The sequence below is a fragment of the Vidua macroura genome, chromosome 6 (genome assembly GCF_024509145.1).
Source record: "Vidua macroura isolate BioBank_ID:100142 chromosome 6, ASM2450914v1, whole genome shotgun sequence".
NCBI lineage: Eukaryota > Metazoa > Chordata > Aves > Passeriformes > Viduidae > Vidua > Vidua macroura.
The window spans coordinates 43367507-43389711 of NC_071576.1; the positions used below are offsets into that span (position 1 = coordinate 43367507).

At 37.2% G+C, this 22205-nt stretch overlaps 1 protein-coding gene across 1 annotated transcript in view; it reads right to left on the reverse strand.

Moving 5' to 3' along the window:
- IFTAP (intraflagellar transport associated protein) overlaps positions 1–22205 on the reverse strand; it is a 40919-nt gene that overhangs the window by 4111 nt on the left and 14603 nt on the right. Inside the window, 4 exon segments of the mRNA XM_053981549.1 lie at positions 4118–4248; positions 11094–11148; positions 12078–12149; positions 13692–13849. Of these exon segments, the coding sequence (XP_053837524.1) occupies positions 4118–4248; positions 11094–11148; positions 12078–12149; positions 13692–13849 (416 nt within the window).

Below are 22205 nucleotides of genomic sequence, written 5' to 3' on the forward strand. Positions count from 1 at the left end.
GTAAGCTTTTATAGGGATTTTACAAAAGCAAATCTATTTTCCTCTCTCAATAGAGTTACAGAAAGTATACACACATTCACTCTGACCTTGTCTTGGCCTTATGTCATTCCATGAACATTTTATGCAGATACAGCATAATACTGGAAAAACTTTTGTTTACAAAACTCGACCCCACAGCGCTAACTGAAATAAGATGCCAAAATAAAACATACCCAACTTCACTCTGTTAACGATTTCTCTGTTACCCACTCATTGCACATTTGAAAAGTTTATTCATACTGCATATTTATTTATCAGTGTGCTTCATCTCTCAAATGAATACTCAAAGCATTAGGGATTCCTTTTTTTCTTCTTCTTCTTCTTCCAAGAAGCCATTGACTTCAAATTTCCATGAAGACAAGCAATCTAAAACTTATATACTGCAAACTGCAATTTTATTCTATGTCAAAAGGAAGACATTTTACAGTAGAACACTGAATTCTCTGAGCTGATCAAGTTATTATCTTGTTATTTTTGCCTAAGGAGCTGAGAGAAATATGTGAATTTCAGGTGTCTAATTTAACATCTAATTGAAATCTTTTTGAGAACTCTCTGGGAATAGAATCCTACTCTATTAGAAAACTGCCAGTTTGCTTAAGATTGCTTCTGTGATTTACTCTCTGAAGAAAAAAATCACTTTCATTTACACTTCCATGTCCAAATTAAAGGAGGGAAAGAATGCAATATTCATATTAACAACTGAAATATATTGCTAGAGGTTGTTCTACCAAGTAATATTGTAAATAAAATACCTTAAAGTTGATGTTTTCAGAAGTCTATTAATAATTGGCAACTTGGTTCTTTTATTAATCTGTGAGGAGTTACACTTAGCTAAACAGCTTCTCTCTCTCCTTCTAAAACTTGTATTTCTGCGTAATTATGGCACTCTATGATTCACTTGTTCAACTTATGTAAAGCTTGCACGTACACTCACCAGTGATTTCATTACATGCTCAAGGGAAAACTAACTAGTTCACTAACAATAAATAAGTAAAAAAAAAGTGTGGGGAAGGCATATATGCTATGATCTCATGTAAGCTTACTATATCCTGGAGTACCTGGGAGAAAAAAAGCTTATTTGAGCTTGGGGCACTGGACTAGAAGTCAATAAATCTTGGCCAATTTTCCACTTCTGCTTCATCATTTTGGACAAGTCATTCAATCTCTGTGTCTTTACTGGCCTCTGAGAAGATATAACTCTTCCATCTTCTTTGACTTCGTCAATCCTGTCTTTAAGTTCTTCCGTGTTCTTGTTGCATTTATGCATAGCATGTAGCAGAAACAAACCTCAGGTGATGCCTAGCAGTAAAACTTTAACCAAAGGAACTCAATGGAAGTTGTATTTTAGGGGATAAATGCTGCTATGCCACAGATTAAGATAAAATTACAGATATGCTAAGTACTTTTCTGAATGCTCAAACTACAGACAAATAAAAGAGAATAAAAGGACAGATTTCTTCTTTCCTAATTGGAGCCATACAAAAATTAGGTTTCTAGACTAAGGTAGTCAATTAGCCAAAAATAGCCCAGCCTGAGCTATATTGGATGGAGATACATTACATCTTACAACAAATTCCTACAGCAAGTGGGATTAATCAGTTTCTGGAGTTGCTTATTTCTGCCTCTTGGTGACTGGAGGACTAAAACTACATTTAAAGCTGAAGTTAGGTGAGATGAATCCCACTTTGAATGCATGATTGTAGCAAGTGGATGAAAAGTATGCATCAACTGCACTCATGTGTACGCAGAGAAGGAAATAAGAATGAATAAAAACACAAGGAAGCAGGAATTAAGACATAAAAATACTATAATATCTTTTATGAAAAAATATATTAAGTAGAAATAAAGGAGAAAATAAATTTCTGGGTAGGGGAGGGAAATGTTCTGTGATAATGTACTTCAAACATAGAATGAAAGCCGATTCAATTTGCAGTGGCCTGTGGGAGGTCATGTATGCTCCACTGCCAATAGTGAAATCCTGAAATACATTTATGTCTAAAGAAAGGAAAGAAAGATGAAACAACACTAGTGGACAACACAAATAATTTGCTGTGTCATTCACTAAGCCACTTTCTAACAAGCTTTTGAACAGAAAAACATTTTCAGGGAGACAAGTTGTTCTTCAACAATTATCCAACTTATAAACTGGGTCTTAGCAGAGCTTCTTTTTTTAAACTTTCCCTAGCAATATGTTGAGAGATACACAATTTACCCTAAAGTGCCTCACAAGTGTTTCCATAGCACAGACATTTCTCCTCCTGCTATTTTTCCTACAGAATGGTCTTCCATTCTCTAAGAAAACCAATTAGGCAGCCACATTATGTTGCCCTGCCCTAACAGATTTGTTTTGATGGACAGAGAACAGTCTCATTTTAAAGCAGAGATGTCTCCAGGGAAAATCTTTTTCTCTTTCAAAACTAGTCCTGCCATAAGCAATGCAAGACTTAATTTTCAAAGCAATGACAATCTGAAGCACTGGGGGACTTTAAAATGGACCTGTTCAGTCCTGATGGTTCTAAAAATCAGGCCACGGTTATAGTATCTAAATGAAGGCAAAAATATGTTTATAATTTAGGGGAAAGGCTGCTTTCATTTTAAGTAGCCTGGCACCAACCAAATGGTTGTGGAAATTGTCTTTCTTCTTGAAAAATGCAGCAACTCTTAGCCAATGTAATAATACTCAGTTTCTTTCATAACCCAAATTTCCCTCAAATGGAAATGAATTTTGCATGCAGTCATATCTTTATCTATTTTTCATGAACTATAGTTTAAAGAATCATATCCAGTCCTTTATGAACACTGCAGGCTGCTACAACCCTTCTTCTTCTCTACAGAAGTTATGAAATGAGAAAGCTATAGAGCCTCATTCTAGTTTTTTGGGTGTTAGTTTGTGTCCAATGGATATATCTAAAGGCAAAACCTTGAATTATGTCAATCCTTCGCGAAAAGAGTGAGTATTTTTATTCACAGAATGGTAGGTATTAAAGCTTGAAAGGTCATTTTAGAACATCTACTTTTTCCCAAAGCAGACTTGTTCCTTATAGTAAAGAGTTTATTGCAAGGAACTAAACACAACTGAGCCCAGGAAAGGAGACACCATATGCAGAGCTATAACACCAACCCTTCACTGGTCACGCGTCATTTATAAACTTGATTTAATCCTCACGGGAACGTCAATAAGCATGTGAAACTATCAAAACTGGCTCACTTTAGCTGGAAGCTAACTTCAGCTTCAATTGCAATGATCAGGCAGGGGAAAAGAGCAGTGAAGAATCCTCTGCAATAGAAACATCCCCAAAGTTAATGCTCACACAGACTGTTTGGATAGGAAGCTTAATGACTTAAAATAAGCCTGTAAGCAATCCACACCTGCTGCTGCAGTTTGAGAAGAACTGAATTTCTGAAGGAAGACAGCAATTCTAAATTAAAGCTTGCACTGACTGTGTCTGATTAAAAGGCTCAGAGGCCATAAAACAAACCTCTCCACATCAGACCTTGACAATGCAGCTTCTCAGCAGCATCTTGGTACTACTCATTTCCAAGGGACCAGATCTTTATTCTGACCACAATATATTCTAAAATCTATTTTTTCTTTGAAGTGTCATGTTAAAGGGATCATTCACTACCTCCCTGCTGCAGAAAATGTCTCCTATACTAAGCCAATGAGTATGCCATAAGATCATGAGATCACTGGAAAATTAAATGGTCCATCATTCCACATAAGCAAGGGTAGCTAAAAGGCTTAAAGGGCAAAGGCTTACTTGAATATTCTGTGAGTTACACAAATTAAATATTAAAAAGCCCACATACCACTTGAAGTATTGAAGTGCACATTTTGAAAATGTAAGTTTATATAGTAGCAGTGTGCAAGATAAAATAGTGTGTTTATTTCAATTCTTAACGTATTTAAGAATTCATTATTCATTTAAAAATTAATAATATGACTTGTTAACTCACAGCAGTTCCACATACTACATCTATATCCCTCTGGTTTTGTGGAAATAACAGTAGAAGCCAACAGGAAAAATAACAGTACTCCAAACCCCCAAAGTTTGAATGAATACATCTGACCTCATACCTCTTGGGCTTTGCTTTCTGATGGCTGGGGAACTGACCAGGCTCTGAACTTCGGCTGAATAGGCTTATCAAAGGAGGGTGTACAGCAAGCCACTGTCTCTTCCACCTCTCCTGGAAGAACTAATGATCCTGCTGAATAAAAGAGAGTCAACCTTAACCTTCCACTCAATGCATAAATTAGCAAAATCCTGCTAAAATCCTGTAGTGCTCAGACATGGGCAGTAGCTTGTTAGAGTGTGATGTAGCTATTGTTGCATAAGCTATCATTAAAAAAGATCCACGCAGTCCTGAGATAAAATATAGGTAGCAATACTGTACTAAGGAAAAATCAAACTTGTGTGGTACCTCTTCTTTCTTAAAGGTGCTGAATTGAAATCTGGATGCATATGCTCTTAAACTCAGAGAGCACCTGGGATTACATTCCTTTTTTTCAGAACAAAGATGGAAGGTCCTCAGCAGAGATGTCTGCAGTAGAAGTTATAAAACACCTTGTCTGCCATTGATGAGCTGAGCAGGCTCATTCATTTCTCTTTAGCAAGAGCTTCACCACCTGTACACTGGGCATAAAGAATCATTGCAAAGCATCTTAGTATGACTCTCACAAAACATGAAGTAAAAATACCTGGTAAAACAACTAATGTTCCCCACTGCAGTGCCAGATGACTCTCTTGTCTAAGGGTATTTCATGGACGTTTGTTTCTCCCTGAGCTTTCCAAAAAAAGGTACTTGAGAGGACTTCCCCCTGTCTGGGATGGAGTGACATGTAACCTTTCCATACAGCCAGGATTTGTTCCACAGCTCACAAATGAACAGCTTTTCTGAATCACTTTTCTTTTACAAACTTCAGCAAAACATTCATACAGGGACCAGTGGGTTTGCATTCTGTGACAGATCAGAAGGATATGCCTTAGGTTTAGAAATATCTTCTAACATGAATCAATCTCAGCTCTGCCACAGCACAGATGTGTCCATCGAGTCTCAGTAATGTTTTTATGAAAGAACTTAAGGGGACCATATGTCTTGCAATTTAGTCAAAGGATTATGTAAATCTACCTACCATTTTTTTCAGCTGATACACAAGTTTCTTTACAGTTTTATACTGCATTTACATTTATCTTGTAATCTCAGAATAAATTTTCAAAGCACTGCTTAAATGTTACTTAATGGAAGCAACAAGAGAGTACATAGATCCAGGGTGAAACAGATAGTGTCTATTTATCTCTACCTGCACAATTTTACCACAGTAGTGGAGTTATGGATCTCTCATTCCCCTGTAAACCTGCATTTGGAAATAGAGATTTCCTAGCTAGATCTTCATAAAAAATCCATGATCAAATTCTTAATTTCATTTTCTTCTGGGAATAGTGTACTATTTAAAAGCCAGCAGGGCTTCAAATTGCAAAGTAGAATGTTCTTTTTAAAACAGTTGAATTAGTTCCCTTGAGTATTTAATTTCTGGATTTTTGTCTCTTGTTTTGTGATAAGTGGGTTTGTTTTCATCCCTATTCTCTTGGTTGCTTATGTCTATCTCCAGCCATGTAAGTGCTTTCAGTCCTTGTTCTCAGCATAGCATCTGTTCAGACCAGTTATATGAGAAAACTTTCTGAAAAGGACAGTACAATCCACAGGCTATGTCTACACGTGCTCTGCAGCTGCTTTTTTTCATCATTTGGGTCAAAAGTATTTATAGGACAGAAGGAAGATGTGAATGCTCATTTAAAGACAATGGCATCTTCCACTATTGTTTCAAACTGGCAGCCTAGATCTACATCCTTACTAAAGTAAGGGAAGTCTGTACATCAAGACGTTTTTATCACCTACTGATATAAACACTGATTATTTCTGCACTAAGAGCTTCTCCCCCTCAACAGACCAATCTGCAGAGACAAGATGAGGAGGAAGCACTGTTATGCAACAGCCTGGCAATGGCTCAGAAAGATAACTCTTAAGAATTAGGACAACAGAAGGAAATTTATTTTTGCTTTTAGCAAGAAGTGCTTGTCATACTCAGAATGTCAATTCCACTTTTTAAGGCTTGTTAGTAATGCAAACAATGTTTCAAATTCCCTTCAATCACCCTGTAAGAATGTAATCAACCTTTGTTTGCCAGTAGACATGCCAGAAATGAGCTTTGTCTCTCTCTATGCTGGCTGTGTGACAGCATATGAAAGTCTAATTGGTAAACACTGCTTTCCCTGATAATGTTTAATAGAGAAACCCCTTCAGTGAGAAAAAATTAGAGAGTTTTGACAGTCGTCCTTCTCAGTGGGGGCACCCAAAGGAACTCCAGGCCATTGTAAGTTCTAGCCAGTACCTCAAAGCTTGTTTAAGCTGCTGCTACAGCACTACTGGATGATCCTAATTAAGCTGCTAATTATGTTCTCAGTGGAGGTGACTAATTAGCAACAGGAAAGCCTTGGATACTGCCAACGGCACCATATATAGAGATAACTCAACAGGCAGTGATACCAAAAAAACGCAGAAGACATTTTGAAATGCACCTCTCATACCATGAAGAATCAACTCCCTGGATGATATGGCTGACAATTTTACTCAAGTCCAGCATACTTTAATAACAGCATATTTGGAAAGTGAACAACACTCTTTAGTCCCTCCCTACCACATCCCAGAAAGTGATTACTAAATCTGTCAACACTGCTGAGTTGGAGTTTTTTCCTTCTTGTGTACCATCGACATCAATTTTGAGTACAGAAAAAAGTAATCTACTGGCACAAGTTTGCTTTTAACTTTCAAGAGTGAGCAAGTTCAAAGTTTTGTCTATAACTTTACCGTAGCCAAATGATGCCCAGCTATATATACACTGACAGCTATATATACACTGACACAGGTTTTACCACTTTCAGACACTACATTTCACAAAAATGCTGTTGATGGGGAGTTGAGAAGAGAGTGATAACAAAAAAAGCTTAAAAGCTAAATTTTGCAGTCTCCCCTAATTCTCATGCTTCAGGCTGTTAGTCCCAAAGAGCTGCCTAGTGTGAAATCATCTCAAGGCAGTGTTAAATGGATTGCAGAGACTAGAGAAGAAAAACAAGAAAGGGATTCACCAGCTGGGGGGGAGCCCCATACTTCAAAAATTTCGCCTCATTTAACTCTGAATCCTCTTCCTCAACATGATTTTTCTGGATATAAGGATAGGCTCAAAATATAAATGGAGAGGCACAGATTATGAAAAATAACAGATGGTGATACAATTTGCCAAAAAAAAAATTTTAAATAAACAGTAGTTATGCTTGGCCTCAGCTTCAAAGTAACTGAGTCAATCAGGTTCTCCTCAGCCTCTGGAGGGGTTACAGACAACTGGGACCTTGAAAAGACAAGTTTGCAGTACTTCAGTGCCCCATGCTGGATTAGGATGAGACAATTATATCCTTGCCTATGAAGCCTCACCCACACATTTAATTGGTCCTGTTTTAATTTTCTCTTGTATTTAAACAATAGCACACTCAAGATCTCCAGACATTTTTTAACATATTTGGTACTTTACTCAAATATTACCTATTATTACCAAGCTACCCCTCAAGCCCTGCAGCAAGAAATTTGTAAACAGTCACGGAAAATCCTGTTGCCAAAACATAGGCACTAGGCAGCATCCATCCATCCCTGGAGAAAGCCTAATCATCTCTATTGTTGCCTTAAGCTCCTTACAGTTAGAGATTAAATTCAGGGAGAGTGATTACAGTACACCATGCACACGCTGTCTCTACACGATGCATTAAGGCTGTGGTTTAGGGCAGCAATTTCACTTTGCCAATCATGGTTTATGGTGCTAAAGTCCCACAATGCAAAGCACTGCCCCCGTTTCAAGCTTTCAGCCCAGTGCTGTCAAACAAAAGCAGCTACAATGAATTTGCATACTGGCCAAATCTATGGGCTGCTTTTCCTACTCTGAAGAAGCAGTCACATTCATTCACACCTTAAAAGACACTGAACTTGCCAGATAAATTGGAAAAAAACCTTAAAAACTCCCCCAAAAAAACCCAAAAAACTTCACTAGAATGACTCTTCCAGGACATCTGCCAAACAGCACTGGTTGGATGGGATGTTTTAACACCTATTTTCTACCATGCTTCTCACACTGTCAGCTTTGAGCCAGTTGCCCTTAAGTGTGAATATTTATTGTATTAATGTACAGTTGCTAACTCAGCTAACTGATCTGCCCTTTAAAGCCAAGTGAAGCACAGAGATATTGAAATGCTGCCAAGAACAAGGAGAGATAAAGGCTTGTTGCAATTTACTAGCAAGGTATTTTTTACTGGGTAAAATAAACGATGATATTTTTAAGCTTGTTTTGACCATATGAAGTCTTAAATCAATCACTTGTTCTGACATAAGGTGGCAGCATTTAAAAAGGTCAACAACAGAATGTCTCTAATTTGTGTCACAATTTACCTCATTTATAAACTAACTGGAATTCTTCAGAATTATTCTTTTATTAAGATATTCACTAGTGATATTGTTCTAGATTACTTTAACAGGCAATAGAAGTGACATAATTTTATATTTTAAATTGCGTTTTGTTGCTAAGGTTTCTACAGGACTAAGATTTTACCTCTCTTAGTATGAAGCTATTGAGTGGATTTTGACATGTAAGACAACTATCAAACCATAAGTGCTATTTTCTGCACTTAAGAGTCAAGGAGAAAATTTTTAGCCTAACTCAACCACTATCTTCAAAGACCCAGGCTGTGCGTTTCCAAGGTATAAATTTGGATGCTGCTTACTCTCCTTGCAGCATTTAGAAGGAAAAATTAACTTCTGGCTAGGCATGTTTCAATGTTAGAAAATACAATCTAAAAACCTAACGTTGTTAGTGAGCATTGTTGATATAGTCTTATTCTTCACTGAGGCAGTCTGCCTCAAATGAAGCATGTTTTAAAGGGTTTTCCATATGTATGTGATTAACATTTACTCTTGGACACAAATATACAGAAATGACCCAAAAGCTGGAGAAAGGCAAGGTCTGTCACAGTACTGAATGCACTAAATTATCCTCAAGCTTAAGCAGAGTTCTTTTTCCTCACTGTTCTGCTTGGTATTTTAGCGTTGGGCTTTATTTTCATCAACCAATTTGTGGCCTGTTTGGAACTAGAGATATGTAACAATACTTTAATGAAATGGATATAGGCATTTCTCCTTTCATTATGACACAAGTGAAATGTGGGTTTGTGCTTCCACCAGTAAACTCCAGGGGCTTTTTAATAGGTAATGCCAGAATTTAAGACATACACACAGAACAATGCCCTCCAAAGTGAAAAATGGGCACATTTGAACATTACACTAAAAAAAAAAAATCTTTGACATCTGTACCTGATCTGGGACTGCTGTTTTACTACCTCCTTTCTGAAAGGTTGGAGAAAGAATATTTGCCATAAACCTGACTTACATTGGTTTATTATTTTCTTGTGAGATACTGGAAGTCTTTAAGCCCTCAGACCTCACAGGAATTCAGGACACTCAGAAAGGAAAGATTAATCCAAACTTTACTGTTAGAGTGGAGAGATCTGCGGTGTGGGTTTTCGCTCTCCCCGGCTGCACACGGCTCTTGGGAGCCCGGCTGTGGCGTAGCTTCCACGTGCTGCCGGGGTTTTCTGCCGCGGGTTCCCGGACACAGCTCCGTGTCTCGGGCGCGTGGGCTGGCCAGCCGCTGTTACCGTGCGCTAGGGATCTGGTAAAGAGGTAAGGAATTTGTCCATTTACTCCATGCTTGGCAGGAACGGTTTACTGGTCACGTGGCGCGGTTTGATGGAAAGATGCAACCGCTCCCAGCACTCGCATGGGAGAAAATGGCGCCTGGGCGCCGGCGGGATAGGGTTTTATGGAGGGGTGGGGCAAGAGGATCCACGGCCTGCCATCCAATAGGGGCAGCTGCCGTGGCGGTGACGCCAGCAACAGTGACCAACCAGAGAACCCCGCAGGGGCGGACACCGAGCCTCGGGCTGAGTGGGATCGTGTGGATTGGGGTGGCCGGCATGGGGTTTCCCGGGGCCAGACGGCGGGGTGGTTACAGGGGGAAGATCTGGCAGCAGGCAGCGTGGGGCTAGAAACCGCGGGGAGGAAACAACTCGGGGGAAGCGCGGGATTACAGAACTTGACTTACTTTAACATAAATTAAAAACCCTAATCTAAACCCAAACTCCAGGATGCAACAGAGATCAATCAAGTGGCAATAACTAAGAAACCAAGCATCAAAGCCCTGCAAGCTTCTGTCTGTGACCTCAGGTAAATCCCTTAATCTGTGTGGCCTGGTTTCCTTGTACAGTCACAGGTATAGATGAGGAAAATGAATTTAAACACTAAAAGGTTGTCACTTCTGGTTGGAATAAAGACCATACAAGGATGGACCTATGATAGACAAATAAGTATAGACATTAGCATTCCATTTACTTTTTGGAGGTGGAAGAGTTAAAATTATTATAGATGTACAGAACAGTTCAAGATAACTCAAAATGCTCCTAATTGGAATTTTTAAAGAAGTTCACTGTGAATTCAAAATTAGTCTAATCTATTTTAAGCCCAGGATGAAGTTGTTTTAATAGGTAGGGACAGCCTTTTCATTAAATATTTCCACTTTACAGCACTGTCTCTTAGCACCCACATTACTTTACAAAAAACAACTTTTGTAATGACAGTAATTTCAATACAAAATAGAAATGCATTAATATGGAGAGATGTAGCTAACAAGAAGCTCTCTGCACTTCTAGAAAAGCTTGAAAAAAAATCTTCACCAGGACAAAGTACAATAAATATTCCCCTTAATTTATTGTTTCATTACCTCTTAGAGTGAGGAAATTAGTACTTCAGTTTGGGGAACTGGGGCAATGTGGGGAATTTTCAAGCAATAGAAGAACTGAGCAAGATCATCTCTTTTAGGGGAGAAGCAGTTCTTTAATCAATGTTCACACACTTACATTCAAAGACAGAAAACGATGGTGAATACGAAGGGGGGAACCTACCATTGCACATCTCTTCATCTGTGTCTACATCTTCCAAGTTTAAGTATTTGTCCACCTGCCATGAAAACCCAAATAAGAAAATAGATAAAAGTATATCAGTTCCATTCCTTATAGTACAATCTAGAGCATAGCAAAAATGCATTAAATTGTCTACTTCATCTTCTCCATTTTCCCCTGCATTTTTCCAAGAAAGCATATGAGTTTTCTCTGAAAAGTGTAACCCAAAGGAAATACTTTTAGGTATAGTCAAAGATTTACTGCCAAAATTGCCATGTATCAGCTTAAGTGATGGAAAGGAAGCTCAAGATGTACAGTAACTTTCTCAGGGAATTAGTGGGAAGATGGAGAAGTAAAATATTTTCATAGGAAAATGATGCATAATTTACTATGCAATTTTGCAAGCTCATTTCATATGGCACGAAGAGAATACATGCTGTAGGCAAACTAGAGCTTGATCCTTCACTAATGGTGAATTGATTAGGAAAAAAAACCCCTAAGAATTATTACATTGCTAATACTTCACCTGGGGCTTTACTCAACTGTTTTCTCAGGCTAATGTCCCTTGAACACGCTAAACTATTTAAAACATACCCAAAGACAAGACATTTCTCATTTCAGGTATCATTCTGAATGGATGCACAGGGTGAGAATGAAAGGTTTTTTCCCAGCCTATCTGCAAATAGTGTTACCATGGAGGATTGACTACATGCCCTGAATTTTCTTCTGTGTTTTCATGAAGTAATTAAAGATGCTCTCAGATAATTTTTTTCCAACCTGGTTTGAAAACAGTCTCAAGACTTACATAACTTTTACAATTTAAAAGTACTCACTAACATTAAAAAAAAATTTGGACTGCTCTCATTCTTTTTCCCACAGATGGGAAATACATCAACAAATTGCAAGTAATTTGTAAACTAGTACAGGAAAAATCAGTCATGTTCTACTCATAATCCCCACTTTGAAGAAAATCAAAGAAAACCTCACCTTCACTCTTTCAGACAAACTGAGATTATTTGCATCCAAGACACCAGCTGTTGAGCTCTCACTCATCACTGTCTGTAGATAGATGGGCAGAAATACTTACATGCATGAAACAGAATCAAAATCACAACCAAAGCTCCTACTGATTTATACACAGTTCACAGAATCACAGAATGGGTAAGGTTGGAAGGCAGCACTGCAGGTCACCTTGTCCCTGCTCAAGAAGGGTCCCCTAGAACACATTCCTCAGCTCTATAGATGTTGTATATAAAAATTTTTAAGAAGTTAATGGAATGCTCCTGAAAACAGAACAGGTACGGGTAATTCTCTGAAAACCTACACAGGACCTGACTGAATCAATTGGAACAACAGTGCAAGTAATCATAGCATGTCTAAAAAGCAACATTTAGAATAGTAGCACTGTTTTCAATAGCAGTATTTTCCCCCTTTTCCTTTCTCAGGTCAGGCTTAAAGGTTACAGTGGTCAACTTAATGCATCATGGCCTCTTCCTGCTACTACACTGCAATTTTTCTGCAGCATTCTAATATTATTGTATTTGCTTCTTAAACTGCTAATGTGACAAAAATGTGCAGGCATGTCTGAAGCTTTTTCTTCTTTAAAAACAAAAACATACATAAAGGTTTATGGAAGTTCCATCGCATAAAAGATAATGGAAGTTGTATGTTGCTTTATGTGGCAGAAAGACAATTCAATGTGGCTAAAGTAAGAGACACAAAGACAAATTAATACCAATGAGGAAACAATACTTCTTATGAAAAAAATGGCAAAAAATATTGTCATTATTATTACAAAATCAACTGACAGAACATAATTGTTTTAAAAGCCTTGCTTGATTCTACCTCAAAGACATGTCCTAGCAAGGAGGAAAGTGGCAGCTTGTGCTCTGAGGCCTGGCAGGCCCATCATTTCAAAGCACTCCAGTGTGTTACTCTGTGTATTTCATAAAAGGACCTGCTATTTCTTTTTTAATAAAAGTTTAATGAAGGGCAATTTTGAGTACAGACTAGATCACAGCCTAATTATTTGTTATTCGGGCAGGAAGGCAGAAGTTCTTAACAAGTTGACTCAGATTTCCATCTCCCTCCCTTCCAGATGATGTCTGTTTTTTTCTTGTCCCTACACATTAAATCCCTAATCCCTTATGTTTCAGAAGATCAAAAATGCCTCTGGCCTGTCTACTGTTTACTTCAGGCAGTAACATAGCTTCAGGAACACAGAACTCTGTACTTCCTAAAACCTTCAAGAAACAAATAAATCTGTCCATGCTGGTGGCATCCATACTCTCAGGATTTTTTTTTCTTTTTTGCCAACCTCTACCACAAACTGCAGTCTCCAGTGAAAGCATTACTTAGCTCATTGCAGGGTGCCTTATTTGTTAGTCAGATTACGGCAGCTCTTCAGCAGGGCAAATGCCACTGCCAAACACGATCTCTGCAGGTGCCTCTCTAAGTATTTAACACTTAGGTAGCATTTTAAATATTTGCCTCACATAGGATAAATACCACTAGCCTCTAACATTTGGACAGTGTATCTCTCCATATTTTCATCTGTTTAAATGTGGTGCTTGTCCACATGGACAAATGTCAACTCATTACCTCCTTCTCATTTGGCATCCGTGGTGGAAATGACATCCACATTTCTTTGCTTCTTTCAGGCAAGACATCCTGTTTATTTCTGTTTGGTAATTCAGAAGTAAAACTTTTTTTTCTTAAGGAGTCCACTTTACTTCCCTGAATTGTCTTTCCTTCTTTCTCTGCAAGCAGAATCACACCAGATCAGATAACATAATGCACAATTCAAGAAAAAGAAAAGCATGTATTTAATTACATTTAATATTGACTTTTTTACACATTAACTTTTCCTCTCATGAAAGCTTCCATGTACAACATATACATGTATTTTAAGTATAAAATAAAACTTTAGCATAAAACTTTACCAGACTTTACCATAAAACTGAATATGCAGTTTGAACTTCAATTGCACAGAGTCTTACCTATTCCTCAATACAGAAGAATTCATTATCACAAAAGCTTATGCAAGATACAGAAAACTTCAGAAAATCAACCAAGAATATAAATACCCCAAAAAGCAAGACAGTAAGGTTACACCTTACTGCGTCTAGAAGCTGACTACTATGTACATGGAAGTATGGATTTCCAAACCCACACTGAATAGTTGGGTTTTTTTCCTTCAACCTGGCAAAAAATAAAGTAATCACAGCCAAAATAAAAATGCAGTACTTTTTATTTTAAAAGTCCCATTATCAAAAAATGAGTAGTTATAGGTCAATCAATTAAAATGAACTTCACACATGTTCTTAATGAAAAATAAATGCTCATTTAATTAAGCTTTTTGGGTTTAGTTTGAAAAATTTACTTTGCAACAATAAGAAACACTGTGCTGCATTTCTAAAGCCTAATTATGTATTATAAGCATTGAAGTAACTCTTGTGGAGAGTTTTAATGATGCCTTTGGGGTTGCTATGTTAAGCCATACAGCAAAGAATTATTAATCCCCTGGGACAGCTCTGTGCTGCAGTTCTGTGACACGCAGAAAGGGCTGGCAGGCTGGGCATAGCCTGAAGTACACACTCACAAGAGTCAGGGTTCATAGAAAGCAAACTGCACCACACCAGAGCAATCCAGCAAGCACGTTTCAATGCTCAGATAACAGATGGATCTTCTGCGTAATTCCTAAGTCCCAGGTCTCTGTAACATCTTGCTTCTCCCTGCTTCTTTTGCAAGTGTTTTCCTAAAACAGTATTTGGATACAGCAGTATATATGAGCTATCACTTTTTTCCAACATACTCTCTTTTTAAGCCATGGAAATGAAGCAGTATTAGACATGAAACTCTCTTTTAAATTCTTGACTGGTAAAACGGTCACCCACTATTTGAAGATAATTTCATTGTCACCCTACTTTACAGGAAGAACTAGCTGGCTAGCTCAAAAAACTTCCATCTTTTTTTACTTTAGCAGTAAAACACGATGGGCTTCCTGTTTTACCCTAAGAACTTGCAAGCTTTATCATAAAGACTGATAAGCCACAAAAAAAAATTAATGTATTTTGGGGCAAATGTGTATTGGCAAATAACGCAGCCGAACATCTGCAGAGCAGCAGAGTACCAACAAGGTCTGAGGACCAACCCAGGGTCCTCCTTGTGCACATCAGGAGAATTTCTGTATGAGAAGTGATAAAAAAATTCTGGAAGCCATACACTTTTCTCACCAGATGAGTAAACATGATATTCCTACACTAGCCCATGCTTTTCTTGTATACCTCTGTGGTCATTCTTCTGGGCTATAAATTGGATCATCCTTCTCAAAAATATAGTTTCTGAATTCTCCAGAGAAAATAATACCACTTTTAACATGAAAAGACCTATGATATATAGTTGGGCAGTTATAATTAGGCACACATATAAGCTGACAAACTTGTTTTATTAGGTTATATATTTTCTGGACACCTGAGCTATTGTCACAGCTAAAAAGCTAGATAGATTAAACGAGCTAGTAAGAAATCAACTGCATTCAGAGTATTTATGTGCCATTTACCAATCCCAGACTACAGCTTAGAAGCACTGTCCCTTTTCCTAAGAGATCAGTCATAAACTTTTGACAGAAACCTTTTTCTAGTTAAGACAATTGCAAACTTATTGGGTTAGAGAATATTAAACAATACATTCGATGAAACATTCAGCACTGCAATGTGATACTAGATTCATGACTGCTTGTGAAGAAAAATTCAGAAGAAAAATGTCTAAGCAACCCAAAGCAGCTGTTAAATGCAATCCTGTGGACAGAATATCAGCTATGCAACCATGTGCATAATGAGGCCATGCCATATGAATTAAAGGGGGGCAGGTGATTTAAACATTTTGCTGCCAGCCTTGAGCACAGTCCCTCAGGACCTGTAAGAGCCAACTTCAGCTGCCCAAAGCAACTCCTGACACCTACAGTCTCCCAATGCATTCACCACATAACTGGCCCCTTTGAAACAGCAACAGTAATGAACTTTAAAAATATTATTTTAAAAAAAAAACCACACAAAAGTTGTTTTGAAGTTAAAGAAACTACAATCTGAAGACAAGCATCACAGCTGTATTTCTTTGATAGTGTTCTGAATTTCAACCACTTCTGTCCTTACTTTTTGAAGAGAAGGGGGAGAAGGAAAGATCACATTCAAGCCAGCAAGAGGATCACTCTGCCTTTTCCCTGACTAAGTGATAATGGACTCATTGATTCAGAGTCACAGCTCTCAACCTGCCAAGATCCTGTTGTAGAACACTGGCCTTCACAATATGTGATAAAAATCAAAAATAAGGGATACAAACACAACAAAATGTAGCAGAGGAAGAAAGCTGAAATGATATAAAGATTCACATATTTATTCTGCAGACAGATTCTGTCTCACTTTTTAGTCATTTCACTGTCAGTATCTTAAAAATGAAATAACAAGCCAACTTAGATCTCTAGAAAAGTACATCTGAGTCTCTCAAGAGCACTATCCATCATAATTGAGTATCACTACAAGTATGGTGCAGATTTCAGAAACATGTTTCAATCAAAAAGGATATCCGACTTGATAATTTTTTTTCTCTCCTGCTATCTATCCTCTATATTGCCTAAAATTCTCTTTGTCTTCCAATTTGGATGGGAATTTTTTGAGAATGTCTAGTGATTACCACATATTTCAAAGAGTAATGGAGTCACTTATCACAAAACCAAAGAAGAGAGCTACCTGTATTATCAGGAAAACCTTACTGTCAGTGAAATCTCTCAGATGACATAGCAGCCTCAGAAGAATGATAAAATTCTCATGGTCTGAAGCATTTCAAAGCCAGACCAGACATAGGAGCCAAAAACATACCATAGAATACCTGGCTTGGGATAATACACTGGACAAAACGATTCAAACTAACAAGTATTTCCCACTTTTTTCAATTGGATTAACTCATTTCAAAAATAAAAACTTGTTGAGATTTAAAAACAGGCCCCTTTAGCTATAAAACAACACCACCACCACCACCACCAACAAATACAGCAAAGCTACTATTTTAAGTTCCGGTTTACTTTTTTGTCCTCAAATCCTGGACTGAGGGCCAGCAGAAGGCCTATGAATCCCTTAAATCTCTTCCAAGTTATGCTTTGATTGAAAACCTGGAATTCAAATATTACAGTGACTTTCTCCAGGACCCCTGAACAAAAAAAAAAAAAAAAAAAAATTTACTCACAGTACAATAATAACTGTCTTGAGCAGAGATAACAAATACAAATGTCATGTTCATTCACTTTCTCCGTTCTTCAAACACACCATCAGCAAACATTTTAAAACAAGAAAAAAGGCTGTCACTGAAATGTTTCCATAAAATATCACTTCGACATGTTCACAAGGTGGTAACACACTCTAGAACTACCTGTATTTAACTATTTGCAACTATGTAAGCCATTGTACAGCACTGCATTCATTTACCCTAAATTACAAGCTGTAATAGGAAAACAAGGAATTTCAAGGTTAAAAATCCATTTTGCTGAGAAAGTAATTTTTAGAACCTTTTCTTGATTTTTGTTAACTCAATCAAAGTACCTTTCACATTTCCTGCAGTATCCCTATGACACAGTAACCCTAACAAAATTCGCAGCCTCTCTATGCTTGTATATTGTCCTGCTGGGAATACAATATACAATACATAGTATTTTGAAGTTACTTAGCCTAAAAAAGCCATTCTGATTTATGTCAACCAGATACCTTTCTATTTCCATGTATTTCTATGTATAAATTGCTGTATATCAATGCAGTTTGACTTTTCAAAACAAGAATTATACCATATAGTATGCACCTGGAGGATTTCAGTATTAGAGTTCCACACACCTGTCCAAAATTAGGAGCAATTCAGATGTAATTCAGGCACCTAAACTTCATCATGTAGTCCTGTTTTAAGAGTCTAAGGGCTTAGCCTCCTGATGCCACCCAAAAAGGCAGTGGATGTTTTACAGATATTGTACCATATTTGCCCACACTCAGCATCTGCATTGTCTATCTCATTACTATCTGAACTCCTGTAAGGTCCATTCCAATCTTACTCCATCAAAATCCACACTAATTTCAATGGCAGTGATCTCAGAGTAGTACTGAGCAAGCAGAACTCCCTTACAGCAAATAACTTGCCTAAAACATTTACCTCAGTGTGCAAATTAATATTTGTAACACAAAAATTCAGCTGGTGCAGCCTTTTCCCCTAAAGTCTTTGATCTTATTCTGATTAAACGACAAACAATCAGCACAAAGTATAGTTTAGCTTTTTTTTTTTTTTTCCCTTCAGAAGAGGTCAAGTTTTACTATAATCAGTAATATGGGCTTGATTTTTTAATTTAAATTTCTTAAGGAAAATTTCTTAAGGAAGGAAGGAAGAAAATTCCACTGTATTATCTCCTCAGCCAGGATACCTATTCCATGGACTGGGACAAGTAATTTCAGTGGGACTAACTCTAACCTAAAAGGATAAACTCTTAAGTCCTAATAGTTACTTTTGACTGCCATTTTTGGATACTTATGTTTAAAAATAAGTCAGGAAAGGACTTTATTATGCACTCCTTCAGGGGAATGATGAATGACTGCTACTTCAAGTGTATTTCAGCCACTCTCACAGACCTGCTCTAGCTTAATGTACAGCAATACTTCTCTAAAATTTACTGAGCTCCTAATTTTCAAAAATTTAGCTGGTTTTTTATTGTACCAGTATCTCTCCTTTTGTACTTAATGGAAAGTATGTGTTCTGGTTTTATGTAGTGTTTATCTGTATCCATATCTATCTCTTTTGATAGTCTCAGTGTTAGAAAAGGAGTGGTATTTCCTGTTTATTCCTCGTTCATCCCATCTGATCATTTAAAAATTCATATGATTCTTTCACAGCTCAGCAGTGTTGTTCCTGGATACCTTCTCCATTTGAATACTAATGCTGGGAGTTAAATAGCAAGGCAAATGTGCACTTCATCATTTCAGTAGCTTGTACAAGCAAAATCCTGTTTCTTTCAACAGATGTACAAGAACTCTGCACTTCATTCTGAGTTTGGGTTATACGAAGCCATACTTTGAACCTTTTGAGTTTATTTCTTAAATGCTTGGGGTTTTGATTTTTTTTTTTTTTTACAGTCAAAGAAACCGCAAGTTTGCTTAAAGATCTCCTCAGCACAAGGAAACTACATTAAATACATATGTTGGGAGCACTTTAAAAGAGCATGTGATGTACCAATAAATCAGGGCAGAATCAATCTTGAAGACTTTCTGTGCGCTTGCATCCTAGAAGAATTCAGCACTAAGAGACAAGTAAGTAAGTGCTGTAAGAAACAAGCAAATTGTATATAATGAAAAGCATCTGACATCTTCATACAAAGTATTCCTTTCTTAGCAAGTAATGTAAAAAAGATGACAGCAGGTGGGAACAAAATAAAATGTCAGAAGGCCCAAGAGTTTTGAAAATGCTGGAATATGGACATTTTAATCACAACATTAAGGCATCCCTAAAATGCCTGACTTAATTTTTAAAGGCAAGTGCCTACTTTCTTGAAATTAGGCACTTCTATTTAATTTTATACTGAACACTGAAAAGTACCCAATTCTACAAAGCATTCAGCACTAAATTGGAACTTCTGTTCCTGATTGTCCTGTTGAGTCACTTATACATAGCTCTGATCTCTGACATTATTTGCTTTGTATCCTTCCCACATGTGGAAAGAAGGCTCACTGCAACAGACGAAACTAAGCCAAGAGCTGCATTTAGTGCACTTCGATGCCTTTCTAGACAAGGTGATGAGGTACAGCAGAATTTACTCAGTGTTACTACTTTTTGTATTAGCAGAATTCAATCACTGCCAATATGCCACTATAGGATAGAACCTCTACCAAAGTATCAACAGCAAAATTACTAAATATTTCCCTTTTGATGTTCTAAAGAATCTCAGTTATGCAAGAGAATGAAAACACTTTTTTTTTTTTAAATCTGAAATACTCTTCAGAAATTGTTCACTAATAATGGCATCACACAAAACAAAGAATTGCTATTAGGGAAGCACTACTGTTCAAAGGCTGTTCCAAGTTTCCAGGAGTCTGAGTGCCTCTATACTTACCTGGTGCTGCCACTGAGCTACTCTGCAAATGGACAAGCCATTTGCCTTCTTTCAGCCTATTTTCTTCTGTCTATACAATTGAGATGAAGTATCTTGCAGAGCAAATACTGGGACAACAAATATCCATAAAATAGATCAGTTATTATTATTTCAAAAATAATCTATTAAGTTTGCATTTCTATATCTGGGATTTTTTCTACATTTAGGGGCTCTGTATGGTATTTGATTTCATACTATATTGAATAAAGCCTACACAGAGATAGCTACTGAATTTATGATCAATTGAAAATTGCAAATTTTGTCTCCCAACCAATTCAATCAAATGATCAAGCACAACACATCAATAAAAAGCTCTGAATTGATGCTGTTTCCCTATTTCATGCCCTGTTTAAGTTCCCTGGGGATGATAGATTAACTTAATTTGTTTTACTGAATTGTCTAGTTGCTTTTATTGGCAAATCTACTCATAGGTTGAAATTTCTCTTGGGGTTACCATTGTCCTACTGGTCCATTTTTAAAACAAAAGTGCATTCACTGTCACTTCTCATATAGTTCTGTGCTATGCTTTCTGCTGTGAAGACTGATGTTTGTAAAGTGCCCCCACTAACACTTATATAGGAAGTTTAAAGTTGTTGTTTTTCCTAAATGTGGTTAATGTAAAAAGGAAGCAGACAGCTACAGTCAAATGGACTGTGAACTGAATACCTTGCCCAGCTTTCACTGGGGAATTAAGTTAATCTGAGCACAACACAGAATATGGCCCTGGCATGCCACCTGTAAGCACAGAAGTGATCAGTCACTTCCAAACTTCCTCCACTTGACAGTTTGTTCAGCACAGAAGCATCAAAACAACAGCACCAAGGCTAAGAAGTTTCAATCCAAGATGTGGCTTGCTTAGATGGGTCTAAACAAGATCCCTGGACTTCATCACACTGGGAGGCAGTGGGAGGTATATGAAATACAGCAAAATTAACAGCAGGAATGGAATTCATTTAATACTAGTGGTCAAATGCCCAGAATCATGAAAAAAAAAATGCAAATCTTAACTTGGATTCCAGTAAAAAATTTGTCCATGGTAGCATTTTCCTATCCAGCTGAATGATCCCTAATCCCATATTTTTATAAGTGAAAGAGGAGTAATTTAAAATCTAGATGAAATTTTTGAAGCTTGGAACATTTGGGGGTTTTTTTTCTGTATTTTTTGTACAAGGTCAAATGAGATATTTTATGCTCCAGTGAATTTCCCATTTTCCCTCTGAGTTTTAAAAAATGAGCAGATGCTGCCTTCTGATTTTGAGCATCATAGCTCTGCACCAGATTTCAAACACTCTCCCTAAGATTTGAAAGAGGCTTTTGTCCTCTGGCAATTTTTTCAAAAGCAGGGTTGGATAGATTTCCATGAGATTTTGTCCAAAGTTTTTCTAGAAAGTGTGTAGCTCTGAACATACCACTCATTGACCATACCTGCAGAAATCTGTATCACCCACTCCTCTATAAATTCAGCTCTTTTGAGACTCCTTCAACTGCAAAGCTTTACAGTGAGTATGAAAGACTTCATCTTCCTGGACTCATGCTCTAATTTACTAAACTACATTCCCATGGGTTCATCAGTCCTTTTGCCCATATATTCATCTAGTTACTATTATCCCTATGACAAAAAAGCATACTTTGGATACTCTAAAAAGGAAAAATAAAGAGACTTAACTAGAATCTGAACCTAGACATCAAATGCCCATCCATTACAGAATCAATTAAAAAGGTTTTAAAAAAATTCCTCTTATGGAGGAAGTACTCCTATAATCTTAAAATATTATTTATTTAAGCTATATAGGTTATGTCCTGTTGGAGCAGTATGTTTTATATGCTGAAGTCAGAGTTTTTAAAATATATTTACATATGTTTATCCATTCTCCATCAGATTTGTAGACGTGAAGTAATAGTCTTACTATAGGATTTACTTGTCAATTAGTCCATGAACTCTC